Source organism: Python bivittatus, unplaced genomic scaffold, assembly GCF_059951505.1.
Source record: "Python bivittatus isolate LINGU-HERP-01145 unplaced genomic scaffold, Pbiv_v1 ctg000480_np1212, whole genome shotgun sequence".
NCBI classification, from domain to species: domain Eukaryota; kingdom Metazoa; phylum Chordata; class Lepidosauria; order Squamata; family Pythonidae; genus Python; species Python bivittatus.
The window spans coordinates 67,563,310-67,584,219 of NW_028277075.1; the positions used below are offsets into that span (position 1 = coordinate 67,563,310).

Here is a 20,910-nt window from a genome sequence, read left to right on the forward strand (position 1 = left end):
TGTCCTGTCTGTTGCAGGACAGTCCTGGCAAGCATAGTCATGGCTGGATGCTGGATCCGGACTGGTGAAATTTCCCGGAGAAGGAGAGATTGTTGAGATTACTCTTGTGACTCCTTACAGCCGCTACTTGTGAGTAGACCACAGAAACTGCCATTCTGTGGTTGGCTGGTATCACTGGGAGTGACTGGGAGTTGAGATTTCATCAGGCTGACAGTCGCAAAGCAGCCTGTCATTGACATTAAGCTCAACCGAGCTTCATTTCTTAATCACTTTCTTTGGATTATTATTTCTTTTTGTTGTTTACTGGAGAGATTAAGACTCTTCAGACTGGCAAAGTTTTACCGTATATATTACTTGTATTCACTGGATGAGTTGCTTCCTCCTTAGAGAACAGTACGGTAAATGTGATTTTAAAGAGTTCGAAAATATATATTTTTTGGACTATGCAGAGAAAGTGTGCTTAGTATATGGATTTTGGAAAGTGACCCCTCTGTAAGGCTTCACTAAAAGTTCAGCAGTTTTACACCAGCCCTGGGTGGAGAGCTCATATTATACTCAGCTTTAGTAATGACTGCACCATAGGGAGTGTGAAGAGAGAAGAAAGTGCGCAGATGCAGCTTGTGAGTGGTGTGCCAAGGGTTAACAAAGCGCATGAGCGAGAATCAGGAGTGAATGATGCAAGGAACTGAAAGGGATCCGGATGGCACGTGCAGGTGTCCCTTTAGTATCTGTAAAAAGCATGGCTATAGAGTAGAGGGCAAAGCAGGTGTACCCGTGGACTGAGAATTGCACAGTCTATGTAGCTTATCACTTTGTGGCTGAAGGATGTACAATTTATGCCTGTTTTTCACTTGTTATAAGAATGTATAAAAACTCTGTTAACTTAAGAGCTTTTGTGCCTGCTCTGGAAATTATTCCTGGGCACCATACTTTGTGCTGAATATATACTTTATCATCTCCACCCTGGTGGGTTTATTGGGCAAAACTGCATGCCCCCCAGAGCTCCTGGGACAACACCAAGTCTGACCCAGCAAACACAGTACTTGTCCCACAGAGCTGAAGGCGAAAAAGGAGGGCAGCATTTTCTAGGCTTGTGTGAGCAGCTTGGATTCAACTCAGGAGAAGAGCTTTGCCTTCCCTGTAGCCTCCTGGAAGTCCTTGTCCTCCTCCATCTGTTGCAAAGGGTAACAAAAGAATCTGCACATGCCCAGAAGCCTTTTCCTGGTATTACAGGCTCTGTAGGAAGCTGAGAAAGCACCAGGAAAAGTGTGGAAAAAACGAAGTGAAACAGAAGGTGTGTGTCTTCACTTAAACCTTTGTCAAGGAAAGGCATCTCTTCGAGGCTTGCACAGCCCTGTTATTTGATGTGATCGATTAAGCAGAACTGCTGTGAAATGTTTCCCCTCTTCAAGTGGCTGCCTCAGGACACGGGAGAGGAAACATGACTCACACTATAAACTACGAGGAGGAAGAGAGGAGCAGCTTTGAAAACGAAACTGCTTTTTACAGGAGGCCTGCGAAGGACAAATTTTTATCTGTCTGTTTAGAGATTGAGAACCGGTTTAGCTTTCAGCCTCTTTTTTCCCTCAGAGAATGGTAAGCCTCACATCCTAAATGCTTAGATATGGGAGGGTTGGATTTGGGGTAGTATTTGTCTGATAGACCCTTCTGGGGAGGAGCCAACGCTTTGCAAGAACGTACAGCCTTAGGGAAAGACTTTGCAGCCTAATTTGTGTGGGGAGGAAAGGTGGTCTGGCCTGCATGTGCCCTCCGTGGAAGAAGGAAGGCGGTCTTGCCCCCCAGGGGGTGGGAGACATTTGGGGTTGGATGAAAATACCTCTTCCGTCTTTTCTCTCTCTTGTTACCTCCCTCCGTGCTTCATCTTCGTGCGGTTTTGCTCTGCTATGGCTTTTCCATTCTTTCCCATTACAAGTGCAGTAATCCTTTCCCCTCGCCATCCTGGATTTTTACCCTTCTTCTTTTTAGCGGTATCTGCTTGAAAGAGGGAGGAGAATATGGCTGTCGTACTTCTGTACGTGAGAGGGCTAACAATACGTACAGAAAGAGATCAATTAATTGGTCTCCAGGGAAGGAGGGAGCACAAGCTTTGCAGAGGATTTTTGTCTGTGTTTCATATTTTCTGTCCACTGTTCCTTTTGGAGGGAAAATCATTTTTGATACTGGATTGTTTTCCTTTCAGATATATATACATCTGTCGATGTTTCTTATTTTGACAGCATTGTCCTCCCAGTGCGTCTCTCAGTTGAAAAACCAGAGCAACTTTGGTTCTTGGGTAGTAAAAGATTGATTACCTTCTTGTCAGGAACTGATTCCTTTGAAAATGTTACATTCTAAGACTTCTATATCTTAGGTAGCATACATGTGTTTTGAATATGCTAGCTTAAAGTGTAGAATAAAGAACATGCATTTTCCAAGAATACAGGTAGTGGTCAGCTTACATCCATTCTTTCAGTGACCTTTTGAAGTTATGGCGCTGCTGAAAAAATGGACTTATGACTGGTCCTCAAAGTTCAGGCTGTTGCAGGATCCCTGTGATTGCAAGATGAATGATTAGAATGTTGCAGCAAGCCCCGGTCACGTTGTCACCATTTGAGACCACCCTGACAGTTTCCTGATCACATAGCCAGGTCTTGTGGAATATTAAGTGAGGTGGAGCTAATCTCACTTCTGGGGGGGAGAAGATTCAAAAGGCGGGCGCCATAGGAGAGAAGGCCCGCCTTGTGGGATTCGCCAAACGTAATTCTCTAACACACGGGATCTGCAGCATCCCTCCTCTGCCAGATCTGATGGGACGGGCAGACTTTTAATAAAAATATTATTAAAAAAAATAAACAATACTTTTTGCATTGGTCCTTCCCACTTTGACAGCACTTCCTACCAGTGTATCTTGCCTTTGCAAAAACTGTCATTGTTAATGACTTATTTCTTTGAACATATTTTGTTCTAAAACTATTATGCTGTAGGTAGCATACATTTGTGAATGTGCTATCACCTTCAATGTGAAGATAGAAGAGACTATAAACTTCAACCTGTATTTTCCAAGAGCAATATCTTGTAACTGTTTCCTTTTAATTTTAGGTCCGATATAACCCATAGTAATCGACATGAACAGCCATCTGAAAGTAAAACTTTACAGAGCATTGGATCAGCTCCTTGAGGATGAATTTGAAGCATTTAAGTGGATGCTAGAAGACATTGACTATGAGGGAAAACCCAACATTCCTAGAGGCCGTTTGGAGAAAGCTGATAAGCGAAAAGTTGTAGATCTCATGATTCATAATTATGGAGAAGATCTTGCTCTGGAAGTCTGCATTAGTGCCCTTGAAAAAGCCAATGTGACAAATGTTGCTGCAAATCTCAAAGAAAATACACCAAGAGGTAAAAGCCAACATATCACACATAATTATACTGTTCCCGTTTTAGAGGACGGTCTGGATATAAAGGTCCATCTGGACTGAAGAAGTTGCCTTCTATTGAATCTGGTCTCTCTGACTCTTGTCTAGTTGGACAGCCCGTGATTCCCTGGGAATTCAGATGGGGGTTTTGCCTGCCAACCTGAGATGCTAATTTTATCGAGCCCAGAATCTAATAGCAAGAAAGCATCTGCTCTGTCACTCCACCTTTGATTTTTCCTATTACTGTCAAAGTAAAGTGATAAGCCAAGTTCAGACAAACTAAGTAGTCCAAAGGTCTAAAGTTAAGGGAGGTCTTATTAAAACTGGGTTAAGTCCGTATCTTTTCTAGTCACATTTCTAGGTGTGTTGAAAGGAAATGTTACAGGTGATGCTGCTAGTGAGGGAGCCCTCAGGGCATCTAAGGTGACATGGAGCCAAAGACAAAAGATCATCATTCTCTCTCCCAGGAGCATTGAGGCAGGCCCACGGTCCATCTGGGCGCTGGGGGCAGGGGTTGGCAAATGACCCAGACAGACAAGCCTTCTTGTGATGTATGCTGAGCCTAGAAGCCCGGTAGATCTCCTTCAGACAATCTTATGAGGAGGGATACCGAATATTTGGGGTGTGGGCTTAGAGCCTGTCTTAAAGGCCCTCCTCAGAAAACACACGTGCTGACTCTGCGAGCTCACTTGGACTCTCCCTTAAGTGGAAAGCTCAACTGGTGGCCAAAAGGGCTTTTGACTTGTATAGGATGGTGAAGCAACTGCAGCTGTATCTGTAGACTGGATCTTGGCTCAGTTATTTGTGAGTTTCAGCTTAGGGTGGGAAGGGGTGTAATGTAATAGCCTCCTTTCCAAGCCGATCTGGAAATTTCAGTTAGTGCAGAACATGGCCACAGAAAGGTTAATGAGGGTAAGATGGTCATTGCAGGCATTCACTACCCTGATTAGTGATTTGAGACCAAATATAATCTTCAGCCTTTTTACATCTTGACCAGAAGGATTTTCCATTTGTCAGTTCAAGAGAGAAGGCCTTGTTCTCCTTCTGGAAGAAGTTGCTATCCGGGGACTCTCATCACTGAAGATATTGTAGGAGGTCTTAAAGACTCAGTCAATTTAGGCTTTTCTTAAATGGGCTTTACTGGTTAGTTCAGCAGCTGGCAGCACCTGGGGATCCTTCTCTGGTCCCAGAACCTAGGCAGATTGGATTTCTTACTCCCTGGATGGAAGACCACTAGGGAATACCAAGTCTGTAAGTTAAACTGGGACGTTGGTGGGGGAAAAAAAATATTTGAAGGCAGTATCAAACTACTTCCACTCTGTTGCCACAGAACTGCCTGGCACGTCCACCTCATCACCAGGCGTAAAGTCTGATTTGAGGAGTTCTCTGTCCTTAGTGACCCTTTCTGAGACTCCCACTTTGTCTGATTTAGTAATGTGGTGGGAGGATATGTTAACTCCTGACGTTTGTAGGTGCTCATAGGTAGGAAGATAGAAAACATCAATAAAAGAGATAGCATATAATAGAGTAGTGTAAGAAGAAAGAAACAATTCTTTTTTCTTGATCAGTCTTCTTTTTTACCTCCCTTCCCTTATTGTTCTTATTTTTCATTTTTCCTCATTATTTTTTATTTTTGCTCCTAGTATTTTTCTTTTCTTTTCCTCTTTGTTCCTCTATAAAGTATCTGTGGATTTTTCAGTTCCCCTGGAAAATTTGGCTGGATTCATCAACATTTTTGTCTTCTTTTGTAGCTCTTCAGCTGTTCTGTCTCAGGAAGAATATCCTCTGAAATACCACTATAACCATGAACACCACTTCTGACAACAGTTTTGTAATAGTTTCAGTCTTGGAATCCAACTGAAGTTCTTGTCTCCCTTCCATATATAATAAAATATGCTAAGCTGCAATGTGGTTTCTTCAGTCTTAGTTTCCTTGGCATATTATGACTACTATAAGCTATAAAATATGGTTTCTCGCTTAGAACAAGCATGGGCAGCCTGCATCGTCATATCACTGCCCCCTCCCATTGGCCCTTGCAGAGCAGTTTTAAAAAAAGTAAACATTTGCTCTTGGCCGTAGAATATTTGCCAGCCCTTGCATAGTATGGTAGGTGAATCAGTTTAATTGTAGTTTATTCTCTAAACGATATTGAAGAGATAGTGTGCAAACTCATTTTGGAGAGTTTGCAACTAAAGAAATTCTAAAGGCTGCTATGAAGATTGGTGGTGAGAGAAGATCTTGATTAACAATATTGTTTAATGAAATTATGAAGCCTGTGTGGTTTCCATGTTAGCAAAGCTGGATTTCTTAACCTCAGCAGCCTTGGGTGCACAGGTGGCAGGGCAGTTAACTTGCTTGCAATAGGTTCCCTCTCCAAAGGGCTGTGACGTACTTAACCTTTTCTTAATTTATGCACCATTAATTTAAGACAACTTTTCTCCAGTCTTCAACCCCCCTCCCTTTTTTATGGAAAGTTAGGGGGGTGTTAAGGGGGGTGTTAACTGGATCCATGCCAATCATACGTCAGACCTAGTCTTCAGCTCCATTTCGCTGTGTGTGCTCATCTGTACATTTTTGTTTTTATGCATCTACACATGCCTTTATACAATTTTTCTATTTGCTTCTTTTTTTTTTCTTTGTGCTATATGGTCCAGAGTTGTCTGGGGAAAGGTGGTGGTTTTAATAAATGGGATAAATAAATAAGTAAATAAATACATTCCAGTCTATTTTTCGTTTCAGATGTTGTTCCTCTCCAAAGGCCAGATTCATCCGGTAAGCCAGCAATTATTCAAAGGATCACTGATTTATGTTCAAAGTTAATTCTGCATGGTTGTGTCTTACCACCCGCCCCTGCCCCCCTGCAACTGTGCAAGAGTTTGTTAGAGGTATTGGTCACCTGAAGAACCCTACTGCTGAAAACTCCAGGATGGTTTTTTCAGTGTCTAACATAAGAAAGTGAAAACAGTATCACAATAAAGGAAAGTCATCCCTTAAAACTTTTCAAAGGATTCTGAAAATTCATGTGCCAACACAGCAGTGAATTTGGAGGAGCAATTTTAGCCCTAGGTTTGAATTACAGGTCCAAATCATATTCTGAGTCAATTCTAATTTACAGTCTAAAATGTTTAAGGCTGAAATGGTATAACAACTTATCTAGGAGTAAATCTGTTTCAATAAATCTCTCTGAGATGTATTTCTTAGTAGGCTTAAATTGCAGTTTGCTGTAAGAAAGATCATTCGATTCTATTGTCTAAAATGTATTTTTGTACTCATGTGCAAATCATTCAATAAAGCAGCCTTCATTTTGCCAGTGATCCCACTGGAACTGTCTAGTTAGCTTCCGAGCAATCATGCCAAGACTTCAAGCATTGAAACTGCTTTGCAGCTTCAAGGAGCAGATCCATAGAGTGTTTTGCAAAATGCTTCATAGAATAGCTTGTGCAGGCCGTGTTTTAAAGCCTTCTAATGTCCTATGCACTATGTCCTTCTCTTAGGCTACAAAAGGCATATTAAAATAAAATTTCAAATAATAAAGGATCCTAATTCTCGTCTTGGTGAATATTTGCATCTAAATGAGAGATACTCAAAACTAATCATCATAGATTATCATCGGTCTGAAAAAGCAAGAAAGCATGAAATTAGGGCTTCGGGAAAGAAACATGCTGAAATCATGAATACGAGATCCAGTTCTTCTGCCACCATTGAAAACCTATTTCACCCTGACAAACATGGACTAATTCCACAAGTGGTTGTGTTGCAAGGAGCCGCAGGAATTGGCAAGACCATGACAGCAAGAAAAATTATGCTTGATTGGGCCTCCGAACACCTTTATCAGGACATGTTTAATTACATTTTTTATATTCATTGCAGGGAGATGAACCTCCATACAGACTCGGAGAAGAGTAGTATTGTGGAAATAATTTCTAAACAATTGCCCAACAGTCATGCAATTAAAAACACAATTCAAGAGATACTGAATAATTCAGAGAAGCTCCTGTTTATCATTGATGGGTTTGATGAATTAAGATTTTCATTTGATCAGCCTGAAGCCCAGCTTTGTACTGACCCTTGGAAGAAGGAGCCAGTGCAAATCCTTCTGAGGAGTTTATTTCAAAAAAAGCTTCTTCCTGAATCCTACCTCCTAATCACAACAAGACCCACAGCTTTAGAGCCTCTCAGTCGTTGCTTGGAGTGCTCGCGTCATGCTGAGATTTTGGGATTTTCAGTGGAGGACAGGGTGGACTTCTTCCACAGATTCTTTCAGGATGAAAAACAAGCAAAGCTAGCTTTTGGACTTGTAAAACAAAATGATACCCTTTTTACCCTGTGTGTAATTCCCCTTGTGTGTTGGATTGTCTGCACCGTGATGAAACAAGAGATGGAGAGAGGCAAGGATCTCCAGAAGACACCATACACCCTCACTGCAGTCTATATGCTGTATCTCTCCAGTTTATTAAAGTTTCACCATAAAGAATCCAAGCAGGATGTCCGAATAAATGTGAAAGGCTTGTGCTCTTTGGCTGCAGAAGGAATCTGGAAACAGAAAATACTCTTTATGGAAGAAGATGTCAAGAAGCACAATTTAGATCAGGAAGACTCCCTCCCCCTCTTTCTGAATCAGAGCATCTTCAAAAGGGACGTTGATTGTATTCAGACTTACAGCTTCATTCACTTAAGCTTCCAGGAGTTTTTTGCTGCTTTATTTTATATTCTAGAAGAAGGAGAGAGGCAGCCTTCTGAAAATCTCAGTAAAAATTCGCAGACACTATTAGAACAGGCTCTACATGAAAGGCATGATTTAACAATGACAGTTCGCTTCCTCTTTGGTTTTTTAAATGAAGAAAAAAGAATGTCACGGTTAAAAGAAAAATTTGGATGGAAAATTCCTCCTAAGAATAAGGAGTTCTTAATAGCCTGGGTGAAAAATTACAATAATGAAGGGATTCTGGAAGAAGAAATATTTAGTTATTTATATGAGACACAAGATGACAATTTTGTAAAAAATGCATTGTATAATGTGACTACAGTACATTATGATTCCAAATCCTTTATGGAATTGATGATCCTGGCCTATTGTGTACAACACTGCCAGAATTTGGAGGATCTCTATGTTGAGAGAAACAAAGAAGTATTTCCACCAGGAAATGAGTAAGTATTTTTGAAAGTCTGATGAACATTTAATTCAGTTTATGATCCTGGCACCACTGTTCTCTCACCTGCCATCTTAAATATAATAATAGGCTAGAAAAAATGCCACTTAATAGCATGCATAAAAGTCTTTGGGCAGCTAAGGAGGGGTCTCAAATCCTTAGCAGTTGGGGCAAGACATGGCTTGGCTTGGGTGGGTGTGGAAGGACTATGTGCTAAAAATGAGCACTTGTCCATTGGTCAGACCAACACCAATCAGTCCCTCTTGATCTTAAGAACTTGATAGTCATATCACAAGGAATTGCTCAGCTCAGCTCAGGGACAGAGAGGAAATTGCTGTTGTGACCAAGACGCTGTAACAAATTTAAATAAATAAAAGAATAATGCCATTTAAAAATGTGATGATTTTATACATAGCCAAACACTGTCTTTAACAATTGCATACTACTTTGAGGTTGGAAGCTCCTTCTGAGTTCAGAGATCTTATGAAAAACTTTCCTTGTTTCTCCATGTCTGTTTCCATCTTCAATGTCTTTACAGAGATTGTTGTAATACAAGTAGTCCTCAGCTTACGTCCATTCATTCACTGACCATTCAGAGTTACAACCGGTCATTGAAGCTGTGACTGTCACAGCATCCCTGCAGTCATGTGATTGCGATCCAGGTGCTAGGATGCCTGGATCGCAATTACGTAGCAGTAAACTGTGTCTCGTGATTGCCATTTGTGCCCTTCCTTGCTGGCTTGGCATAAGCAAAGTCAATGGGAAAGCCAGCAGGGAAGGTTGCAAGTCGTTCCAGTAACTTGCTCTTGCTGCGTTTTCTCCTGAGGAGCCCACTACAGAGTATGAGTTCCCAGGGCTCTCGTACTCAGTAGTACTCCTTGCCTGCCCACACTGTAATGTGTGGCCACCCACAGTAAATCCCTGCCCATCTGTGGCCACTGCCGACCCGCCTGCAGCCCCCTTCTTCCCTCCTGTGGCCTCTGCCAACATGACCGCAGCCTCCACTGGCCCTCCTGCAGCCCCTGTTGGCCCTTCCTCTGGCTCGCCCATGCCCTGTAGCACCTGCCTGCGTAACCCCACCTGGCTGTGGCACCGTGTCATCCCTCCCAGGACGTCCAGGATTGCTGTCACTAAGTGATGCAGTCACATGATGTCACACTTTAGAACTGCATTACTAAGCCATGGCAATCCTTAGCCCAATTGCTGTCGTAACCTGAGGAGTACCTGTACTGCCTCTTGTCTCTTCTAACAGCTCTCTGAAACTCTTAAGTTCCTTCCTTATTTTTGTCTTTTTGATAATTGCCCAGGAATAAAGTGACTAACAGAGTAGTTAACCTTCAAAACTTGTCTTTTAACTGGTATCATCAGAGTTGTCTGAAGGCCTAGGATCTGGAGGCTGGAGGATCTGGAGCTGCTCTCATATGACTCCATGGGCCGACATGACTTGATTAGGTGCCTTGCTGCCCTCTCCTTTCAAGGAGATGCACTGATTCCCTTTGCTCAGCTCTTCATAGTTCCCAGTGTGTTCTTGACTAGGCTCCCCGCTAGAATGTGTTCCCCCAATATCTAAATTGGGCCTCATCTGCTCTGACTCATTGTCCCCTGAAGCTGTCACGGGTGCCTTATTTCCTGCTTGCTTTTCAGTCTGACAATTGGCCTGGTCCCCCTTCAACCCCTGACTCAGAAGTCATAACAGTGTTAGGGAAGCAAGCATGAATCCATCACTTCTGGGGAGGGGGGTCTTGGACAACACCTACTTAGACCTTTTGTACTAGTCCTTATCCATTGATTACCCCTCATAATTGACACTGATGGACTAATAGAAGGAAAAAATAAAACACCACAGGTTTTCCATTTCTCCTGACACCTCCAGTAGAAGAAATTGACAAGTGACAGCATTCTTCTCACCTTCACATTGCTAAAAAAAGATAGGTCCACCATTTACTATTCCATCTGTAAACTAGTTTTTTTTATAAATGTCCAGCCTTTGCAGTGATTTTGTACAATAAAAAAGAACTTTAAAAAATGGCCATGGGAACCAGTGACTGGAATCCCAGTTGTATTTGAAAAGTAGAGGAACTAGAAACACTGAATCACAGTCTCGGAGCAAAAATGTCTTTCTCCTTTAGGAAATGGAGTTTGGATGAAAGATATATGGAAGACTTCTTTAAAGCACTGACAGAGCTGAGAAACTTAAGAACCCTGAGGTAAGGAACTGCTTGCATTTTATCACAAGTGTTATTGATACAAAACCAGTACATGGCATTAGAAGCTTGCATCGTACCCTAAATATTATGGCTATAGCAGTCTCTCCTCAATTTCTCATGTTATGAAAACTGGGAGGAAACACGGCTGGTACCACCAATTCTGGTGGTTGAAAATAGAGGAGGTTATGTTGGGGGTTCCTGCTACCTGGGATGGAAGTGGATGATCTCTGAGACGTTGAGAGAGAAGGAAGCAGACTTTGGAAAATGCTAGGAAGGATGGACTATTATCTTTGGAATTCCTGGATGAAAGGCAGGGTACACTGTTGGAGAGCCTCCTCTGGATAGAGAAAAGAGAAAGATGGGGGGGCACCTGTTTTTGTGGCTATGTGGGAGAAGGTCTGAGGAGGGGTATGTCCATGATGGGTTATGGGGGGATGGAAGGTTAAGAAAGAGGTTCCTATGGCATGTTGCATGGGTTGAATTGGTACTGTAGGTGGGTCAGTTGAAGTACTTGAGAAATAGCAACCTGCTTTTGGTAGATGGAATGAATTAGAGTGGTTGTATGGATAGTCGGTCAAGATGGAATTGGTGGCGGTAGAAAGACTGAGGGAATGGGTTGGAGGGAAGGAGGCTGGGCACCATCTTTCTTCTAGCTCTCTTCCAAAGAGGAACGGTACTTCTCCAGTTCATCACAAACACCTGAGAAAGCAAGCAAACTTACAGTTCCCAGAGTAACATAAATAGGTAATATATATCCTCATCTGAAAGTAATTTCCAAAATATTAATTAGATTCATATGTTTTTACTTTTTCAATTTTAATAAACCTTAAGTTTGTCTGCAGTCAGAGATGGGATGGTCCTGTTCCTTTCAAATAAACACTTCCAGTCCTGTTTGTTATAAAACATGCCCAACTGTAATGGGCTGTGGGAATAACCTTGAGGAAGAAAAGGAAGAGCCACAGGCAAGGCAATGGTCAGGTAAGTGCCATAGCAGGAATGTAATTTGAATAAGTATCTCAAACTGGACCCTCCCTAGTTCTCTTCAGGATCAAGGAAGGGAAGGGGGAGACATATTCAGAGTTGCAAGAGTCTGTCACTTTAATCCTAAAATATGTATAATAAATTGTTTTACTACTCATGATTCTGGTGCTCGACTCTGGTCTATCTTGTAGGGCTGACACCACGGGATATCTCTTAATCTGGAACTGGGAGGCAGCCAGGGGATTGGGCATAATTGTGTTTCTCCACGCCTCAATGTCACGCTCACATCACGGGTCTGATGTCGGTCCCTGAATCTCTTAGGGTGGCAGAAGGTCCTGTGGAACTGCCAGCTAAACATGAGGACTTCAAGGATGTTTTTGGGGAAGCAGAGGCAGACCAGACAGACAGACAGACAGACAGAATCTTTATTTTGGTAATTGTCCAACAAAAATGCAGTCTATAAAACAAGCAAAGCAAATTTATCCCCTAATATCAATAGCTGTTGGCGACCATTTGTGGACGTAGCTTACACAGAACATAGCAGAATTTTGCTACTTTTAAAGAAATACATTTATCTTGGTTGTTTAGCAGATAATGCAGATAAAAATTATCAGAGTGCCCTGAAAGTTTAAATAAAAGGTGGTAATCAACTGGTGGCAAATGCCCCTGTAGGACTGATAACACAAAAGAACGTGGGCTGTGGTTTCTATGGCACCCGTGTCACAGGGCCAATATCAGGTTTCTTATGGGTTTTCCTATATTTCCCTTCCAAAACAGCTGTGTGGAGGACTTGAAATGGGGCGAGAGATAAGCCTCTCCTGAATTTGGGGACTGTAATGTGATATAAATGCGAAGCTGGTTTAGGTGTTAAGATTTCCCCAAATTCAGGAGAGCCTTATTAGCAATTATATTATAAGCAAATGCAGCACTTTCTCTTTGGCTTTCTGTATCTGAGATATTTTGTCTTAACATTGGTCCAGCTTGAACTGACTCTAAGGTTAAGATGGCATCACTGGAGACACCATAGAGACTCAGTTTATTTTGGATAGCTATTTCCCAAGAGGGTTTGAAGCTATCTGCCAATATTAGATGGGTCAGTCCACTGGGGTTGTGATGTAATGTTAGCCAATAGGTAAAGATATTTATCCAGAGATCAGATTTGAGTTTATTGACTCCTGCTTCCTGTCAAAGTACAGCATTTGGAACACAGTGGGTAACCTGGAAGATGTTTCTTAGAAATTTTGTTTGAATTCTATCTAAGGTAACCAAGCTGTTCTATGGTCCCACCTGAGGCCCGTATAGCAATTGTGCTTGGGCTTTAGCTGCAAACAACTTAATTGCAGCAGGGATAAACTGTGCTCCTCTGGAAAGAGAGCAAGTTTAGATAGGTCATGCAGATCTCTGTGTGTGATGAGATACATGGTCCAGGTGGGCATTTCTGCTTCCTGAAGCTTGAAAAACTATCTCTAGATATCTAATTAACCTGCTCAATCAGCTGCCCACCTTTGTTCCAACTGCTTCATTTTGCATCATCTGCATATAGTAATAAATCGACATGCCTTTGGGCTAATTTAGGAGGATGAAAAGTAGAGCTACTTCGATGAAGGGGCAATCAGTTTACATAGTAGTTGAGTAAAACTGGGGCCAATACACATCCCTGTCTGACTCCCCTCCTTATGGGTATTTCCTTTGTGATATGCCCTGGATTACTACACCTGACCTTCAATCTTGTGTTCTTGTGTATTTTAATGAGTAGCAGGAGTAGACGTTTGTTAATTGTGGTATTTTTAATGTATGCCACAGTTTAGTTCTAGTTACTGTGTTGAAAGCTGACCTAAAGTCAATCAATGCTGCATAAAGCAATTGTCCTGATTTGTGGGTGTACTTTTCTATTAGATGTTGCAGCACCAAAGCATGGTCTAACCTTGATCGACCTGCTCTAAATCCAGCCTGTTCATCCATCAGAATGTTTTCAGATTCAAGCCAATGGATTAGTTTCTTCTGTAGATATTTAGCATACATTTTGCTGATCTAACTTAACAAACTGATTTGGCAATACTTAGCTGGATCATCTCTCGTTCCCTTCTTATATATTAGTATTACAATAGCCAAGCCCCAGTCCTTTGGTATCATGGCTGAATGATCTATGGCTGTGGAAAGTGAAGCTAGCACTTGGATCCACCATTCCAAATTATTTTTTATTACTTCATCTGTAAGAAAATCAGAACTGGGGGCTTTCCCTGGTTTGAACTGTTTAATTATATTTCTGATCTCTGCGCATGAGACCGGGGGCCAATAGGGAAGAAAGGCCACATCTAACTCCACATCTGCTAGGAAATTCTCCACTTGACCATATAAAGTGACAAAATGGTGTTCCCATATACTGGCTGTTATCTGTGGCGAAGAGCTCTAAATAGTGTTAGAAAAAGATGGGGCTACCAACCTCTAGAAGATGGCAGGGTGTTTTGCATGGGCAGCTGCTATCAAGCATTGGCAGGATACCCTCATAGCATTCCTTTATTTTCTATCTGGAGCAGCACAGCAACTCCATTCCACTACTACAGCTGGAGAGAGGTCTGGGAATTCTCCTTTGCAGACATTCACCCAACTGATTCCGTTACTCCAGCAGTGCTGTCCGCCCAGATATCAAGGAAGAGGAACAAACAAGGGGCAGGACTTCTCCCTCTCAGCCCTGGTTTGATACAGAATGTTTTGAGGCCAAGAGTAAACCGATCAGGGAATTTAAGTTATACAAAGACAACTCAGCTGAGCACTCTGTCCAACATTTTATCCTCCTGAAGAAACAGTACAAACGTCTTTTACAAAACCAGGAAAGAGAATTCACTAGGGCTTCCTGTCAGCAAATGATCACAGCATCTCAAGCCAGAAACTCCACTCTATTCCGGCACCTGATAGCTTTCCATCCAATTGACAGGCCCCTTTCACTTCCTCACCTTTTACCTGCATCTGTGTGGGAGGACCACTTTAGAGCATTATGTTCACAAGAAGAAACTCCTAAATTTGTATTTATGGTAACCAGTTCCCTAACTGGGCTCCAGTCACAAATGCTGAAATAAAGGTGCTCATAACTCAACTAAAGCCTGGTAAAGCTCCAGGCAATGACTTGATTACACCCAAAATACTATGCAATAATTTGGAATGGTGGACCCCTGTTCTTGCCTCCCTGTTTACTTATATCGATTGCACTGTACAAATTCCAGAGGAGAGGGGCGTAGCCATTATCGTGACCATCTACAAAAAGGGCTCCCAAGAACTGGCTCCTAATTATAACCCTATTAGCCTGTTAAGGGTAATAAGGAAGCTCTTTGCCAGACACTTATACAACACATTAGTTGATTGGATTGATTTACTGCATATATTGGTAGATGAGCAAGTGGGCTTCAGGTCTGGACATTCTATCTATGGACATGCCCTCCTACTTCAACATCTGGCTGAAAAATAGACATCTAAAACAGACTCAACACTATATACCGCATTCATTGATTTTAGGTCTGCATTTGATCTAGTTCCCAGAGCAAGGCTTTGGACCAAGTTCCTGTATACCACCATCGATAGGCGGTTACTATTGCTTATGCACAATCTCTGTAAGAACTCTAGAATCAACGTTTGATGCAGTATGCAAGGCCACCACAATAATGAGATTCCAACTCACAGACCAGTGAGGCAGGGATGTATTTTAGCTCCTCTGCTGTTTAATCTCTGTAGAAATCCACTTGAGACCAAAATAAATCAATTAGGACATCACCCTCCAAAACTAGCAAACAGACATATTGCAACTTTGTTGTATGCAGACGACATAGTACTTCTTTCACAAATGCTGACTGGACTTAAACGAGCCCTGAATGCTCTGGCCAGTTACTGCTCTGAGGAAGCCCTTGAAATCAACTGTAGCAAAACTAAGATCTTGATCTTTTCAAAGAGACCTAAACTGCACGCCTGGGGGATAAATGACCAGAATATTGAACAAGTGAAATCTTTTAAATATTTGGGCATGGTTTTCCATAGTTCCACTAAACACAACATACAGTGGGGCAAAAAAGTATTTACTCAGCCACCAATTGTGCAAGTTCTCCCACTTAAAAAGATGAGAGAGGCCTGTAATTTTCATCATAGGTATACCTCAACTGTGAGAGACAAAATGGAGAAAAAAATCCAGAAAATCACATTGTCTGATTTTTAAAGAATTTATTTGCAAATCATGGTGGAAAATAAGTATTTGGTCAATATCAAAAGTTCACCTCAATACTTTGTTATATATCCTTTGTTGGCAATGACAGAGGTCAAACGTTTTCTGTAAGTCTTCACAAGGTTTTCACACACTGTTGCTGGTATTTTGGCCCATTCCTCCATGCAGATCTCCTCTAGAGCAGTGATGTTTTGGGGCTGTTGCTGGGCAACACGGACTTTCAACTCCCTCCAAAGGTTTTCCATGGGGTTGAGATCTGGAGACTGGCTAGGCCACTCCAGGACCTTGAAATGCTTCTTACGAAGCCACTCCTTGGCTGCCCGGGCGGTGTGTTTGGGATCATTGTCATGCTGAAAGACCCAGCCACATTTCATCTTCAATGCCCTTGCTGATGGAAGGAGGTGTTCACTCAAAATCTCACGATACATGGCCCCATTCATTCTTTCTTTTACACGGATCAGTCGTCCTGGTCCCTTTGCAGAAAAACAGCCCCAAAGCATGATGTTTCCACCCCCATGCTTCACAGTAGGTATGGTGTTCTTTGGATACAACTCAGCATTCTCTCTCCTCCAAACACGACGAGTTGAGTTTAGACCAAAACATTCTACTTTGGTTTCATCTGACCATATGACATTCTCCCAATCCCCTTCTGGATCATCCAAATGCTCTCTAGCAAACTTCAGACGGGCCCGGACATGTACTGGCTTAAGCAGGGGGAAGCATCTGGCACTGCAGGATTTGAGTCCCTGGCGGCGTAGTGTGTTACTGATGGTAGCCTTTGTTACTTTGGTCCCAGCTCTCTGCAGGTCATTCACTAGGTCCCCCCGTGTGGTTCTGGGATTTTTGCTCACCGTTCTTGTGATCATTTTGACCCCACAGGGTGAGATCTTGCGTGGAGCCCCATATCGAGGGAGATTATCAGTGGTCTTGTATGTCTTCCATTTTCTAATTAGTGCTCCCACAGTTGATTTCTTCACACCAAGCTGCTTGCCTATTGCAGATGCAGTCTTCCCAGCCTGGTGCAGGTCTACAATTTTGTTTCCGGTGTCCTTCGGCAGCTCTTTGGTCTTGGCCATAGGGAGTTTGGAGTGTGACTGTTTGAGGTTGTGGACAGGTGTCTTTTATACTGATAACAAGGTCAAATAAGTGCCATTACTACAGGTAACGAGTGGAGGACAGAGGAGCTTCTTAAAAAAGTAGTTACAGGTCTGTGAGAGCCAGGCATCTTGCTTGTTTGTAGGTGACCAAATACTTATTTTCCACCATGATTTGCAAATAAATTCTTTAAAAATCAGACAATGTGATTTTCTGGGTTTTTTTCCTCATTTTGTCTCTCATAGTTGAGGTATACCTATGATGAAAATTACAGGCCTCTCTCATCTTTTTAAGTGGGAGAACTTGCACAATTGGTGGCTGACTAAATACTTTTTTGCCCCACTGTACACCAAAACTATGTGATACAAAATGCTCAATAAACAGTGGCCATAGTTCAATCCTTTCATTTTACCAGAGGAGCACAGCATATCCCAGCAGCACTGAAGCTATATTCAGCTAAGGCTTGTGTACAAGTACTCTTCGGTGCCCAGCTAAGACCTTACCCCTCCTTCACTCCACTGGAAAGGGTTCAGTCCAAATTCCCAAGGGCTGTATTCCAGGTAGCTCCCTGCGTTCCAGCTGTTGTATTAAGGGGGGAGGGAGGGTTCCCTAAAGTCGAAACAGGTGCATGGACTTGTGTTATAGCACGTTGGCTGAAATTACTGTTTTTTCCCACAGGTTTGAGTTCTTTCCTTACTGAGGACAATTATAAATCAGTATGGCCAGGACTATTTTACAAAAACTTCAACATCTAGGCTTCTCCAGGGAGGTGTTCCTAATGATGGGCCACGAGCGTGCCCTTAGTGCATTTGAACAATGTATCAAAGACCTGGAAGTCCAATAGGATCAGTCTGCTCTACCTAACAACATTTTTCTGAGCAGTCAAGCCCTTTTTTATAAACCAGTGAGATACATGATATAACTGTCTCCAAATTCTGAAGGGCACTAACTCTAGCACATTGCAATGCTCTTCCTACAGCATTTTTGGTGGGCTGATACGAAAAATTTCCATATCAGCTGAGTCTGTGCCTTTGTGGACAAGGGGCTTTTAAAACTGTAGCTCATGTCCTGCTATACTGTACCTTCTATAAGGACTCATGGACCCATTTTATAACTCCCTATTTGGTAAAATACCCAGGAAATTCCTATCTTTTTTATGAACATTTGTTGCCATCTGATCAGTATGATTCAGTTTCTTTGAGCATAGCTAATTTTGTTATATTGTCTATAAAATTAGGCAGACTTTGATTGCCCACTGATGATCACACCATTAACTGTAATATATTATCATATTTTGTTTTATTTCATTTTTAATGCATTTTATTTGTAATTCTGGTCTGTGATCATAATAAAATCTTGATTGATTGATTGAAACCTAATGTTGAACAGTTTCTATTCCCAGCAAATTCAGATCAGTTCTTTATTATTACCGCCATAAGGCCGGAAGTCAAATACAAACTAAGCAGGTACTTATATACTATAAATATAAAAGATACATAACATATAATCAAGTAAAAAGCAGAAGGCTTAAATTAATACAATTCTTCAGTCACAACAAAAGATGGACATATATGTGTACAGTTAAGGGCACAAAATTGAGCAACTCTGGATATCTGAACATGGATGGATGGAAAGACTGACAGACAGAAGTCATGTTCTCAACCTGGGCATTTCATCAGGATGGGAAGGATGTAAAGAGAGCAGAAACGAAGCATGTGACTCAGAAACTACGGAGCCATCCCCACAAGGGCATCTGTGGCTCTTTTGGGGTTGTTTTTATAGCATCCCAACAGAGCAGCAGAGAGCGAGGCATCAAACCTGGCTAGAGGAAAGTCCAACAGAGTTGCAAAACAGTAATGGACGAAAGGCAGGATGTAAAAAAACAAAAATCCCCAGAGCTGAAAAGTACAGAACCAGGCTTAGTTAAATTTGAAAATCAATATCCCAGATAGACTGCTTTAGAGCATTTTTGGCATTTTCAGAACATAAAGGGCAATGGCTTCCTAATGAGAGTCCTGTGGAGTGAAATTTGCCAACAGATTTATTTTAGTTAAATTGACTTCTGTTTTCAAAGAATCAGAGGGGCCAAAATCACCAGAAAGAAAATTTGGTATAGGCAGAAATCAAAAGGATAATACTGAGCTCTACTATCTACAGAATCCAAACCCATCTCTAAACATGGGGCAACATTCTTGAGACATCTTGGGACTGCCAGAACAAGTCTAAGAAACTTAAGCTATATTGTCAAGGAAGTCAACTTTGTAAGAGTCCCTGGCAGGTGGTCTTGTTGTTACTTGGTAACACCTGAAGAAGACAACTTGCTAAACTTCCCAGGGAAAACCTGAGTGGTTTGTTCCAGCTTCATCTCTTTCAGTTAAATTGTCACCATGTATATTTCTGTATTAATGTTTTTTTTTCCTGATGGAAACAAGGAAGAACATAGAGAAACTTGATTGAATTTGAAAATGTTACATCTTATAATAGTGAATGTTTGTTAACCATGTATAATTTATTAGTGAAATATGATTCAGAAACAGAAAAAGTCAAAGATTTTATCATTAAACAGAGGAATTGTTATGGAGATAGAAGAGTGGGAATTTCAGTGGAAAAATAATATTAAATTTACCTTGAAGATTGTACTTGGAAAGAATTTTTGTAAGATGTTTTAGCACTAGTACATTACCCTAGTCATGACTGTGAAAACGAATAACTTCTTTTCTATGAAATCCTGGAAGTGTAATGAAAAGATTTTATCATTCTTACATGTGTAGTGGCAATGTTGCAAAGCTCAGCAATCCTGGAAAATAATTCATTATAAAAAGGAACAAATTTTGAAAGTTGTAACCCCATTTCATCCTGAGATACTTTTATTAAACGCCACTATTCTGAACTAGGATTGAATATGTTAAGTGCTGCAAGGATTTTATAGACATTATTGGAAAAGATGTTTAAACCCTTCTGTTGAAGAATGGCTAAACAAATTGTGGGGATCTACTTCAGTGCTTAGATTAGCTGAAAGGAAATTGGATTTGGAAGTCAATTCTATTTGGAAACTTTTTTAGATGACAACTACACACGTGAAATGGTGCCATGTCCAACCTTGGGGTTTCAGAGTCTCTTTCTCTGACATATAATCTACCTATGATTTACAGGATTCTTTTAATGTATTGTTTATTATCTGTAGTTCTTCTCTTCCCATTTTGCTGACTCCAGTTTGTGTAAACCAAGTATCTTTACAGTTCAATAGAGACATGTTTCTTCACTAGAAATTGGGTATGAAATGTCTTGTAGTAGTTTAAGATGTATTAGTCATATGATAGTTTAGATTTCTCAGTTATCTACCCATATTAATTGCTTTTATCAGGGGTTTTAAAATTATTATTAACTGTAACATCTATTTTTATATATGATACTTTTGTATCACTATTTCTTTTCCTTCCATTCTTCTTTGAAAATTGTAATAACTAGCTTGTAAAAGTAAAGAAAATGCAGAGCAAACCCAGAAGATATCATTTTAATTCTGAATATTTGCTACAGTTTTGATAGATGTTCCTTCTCAGAGACCTGCAGCAGGCATCTTGCTGAAATCCTCAGGAAGAACCAGAGTTTGAGAGAGTTAAATTTGGCGTTTGACCATACAGATGACAGAGCAGTGGAACTGCTGTGTGAGGAGCTAAAACATCCAGACTGTAAAGTAGAGAAACTAAGGTGAGTGGGCAGTGTTTCTCTTTCAGTTCGATGTGTGTTGCTTTCTCTTGAGTGTTTCTGTTCTGGAAACATACCCAAGGAAAGACAGTTCCAGTTGCAATATGTAACCATATTCTCTTCAGTTCCTTCCAGACTACCACATTTTT

At 41.3% G+C, this 20,910-nt stretch overlaps 1 protein-coding gene across 10 annotated transcripts in view; it reads left to right on the plus strand.

Annotated features, from left to right (window-relative positions):
- LOC103066255 (uncharacterized) overlaps positions 1-20,910 on the plus strand; it is a 69,975-nt gene that overhangs the window by 24,477 nt on the left and 24,588 nt on the right. For 9 of the 10 annotated variants that reach the window (XM_088146151.1, XM_088146150.1, XM_088146156.1 and 6 more), the window contains exons 3-7: positions 3,100-3,399; positions 6,156-6,188; positions 6,911-8,564; positions 10,696-10,773; positions 20,594-20,764. In XM_088146151.1, the coding sequence (XP_088002277.1) occupies positions 3,126-3,399; positions 6,156-6,188; positions 6,911-8,564; positions 10,696-10,773; positions 20,594-20,764 (2,210 nt within the window). In that variant the 5' untranslated portion in view covers positions 3,100-3,125. Of the gene's footprint in view, positions 1-1,220; positions 1,597-3,099; positions 3,400-6,155; positions 6,189-6,910; positions 8,565-10,695; positions 10,774-20,593; positions 20,765-20,910 lie in introns of those variants that run through there. The other variant, XM_088146149.1, reaches the window with a different exon arrangement.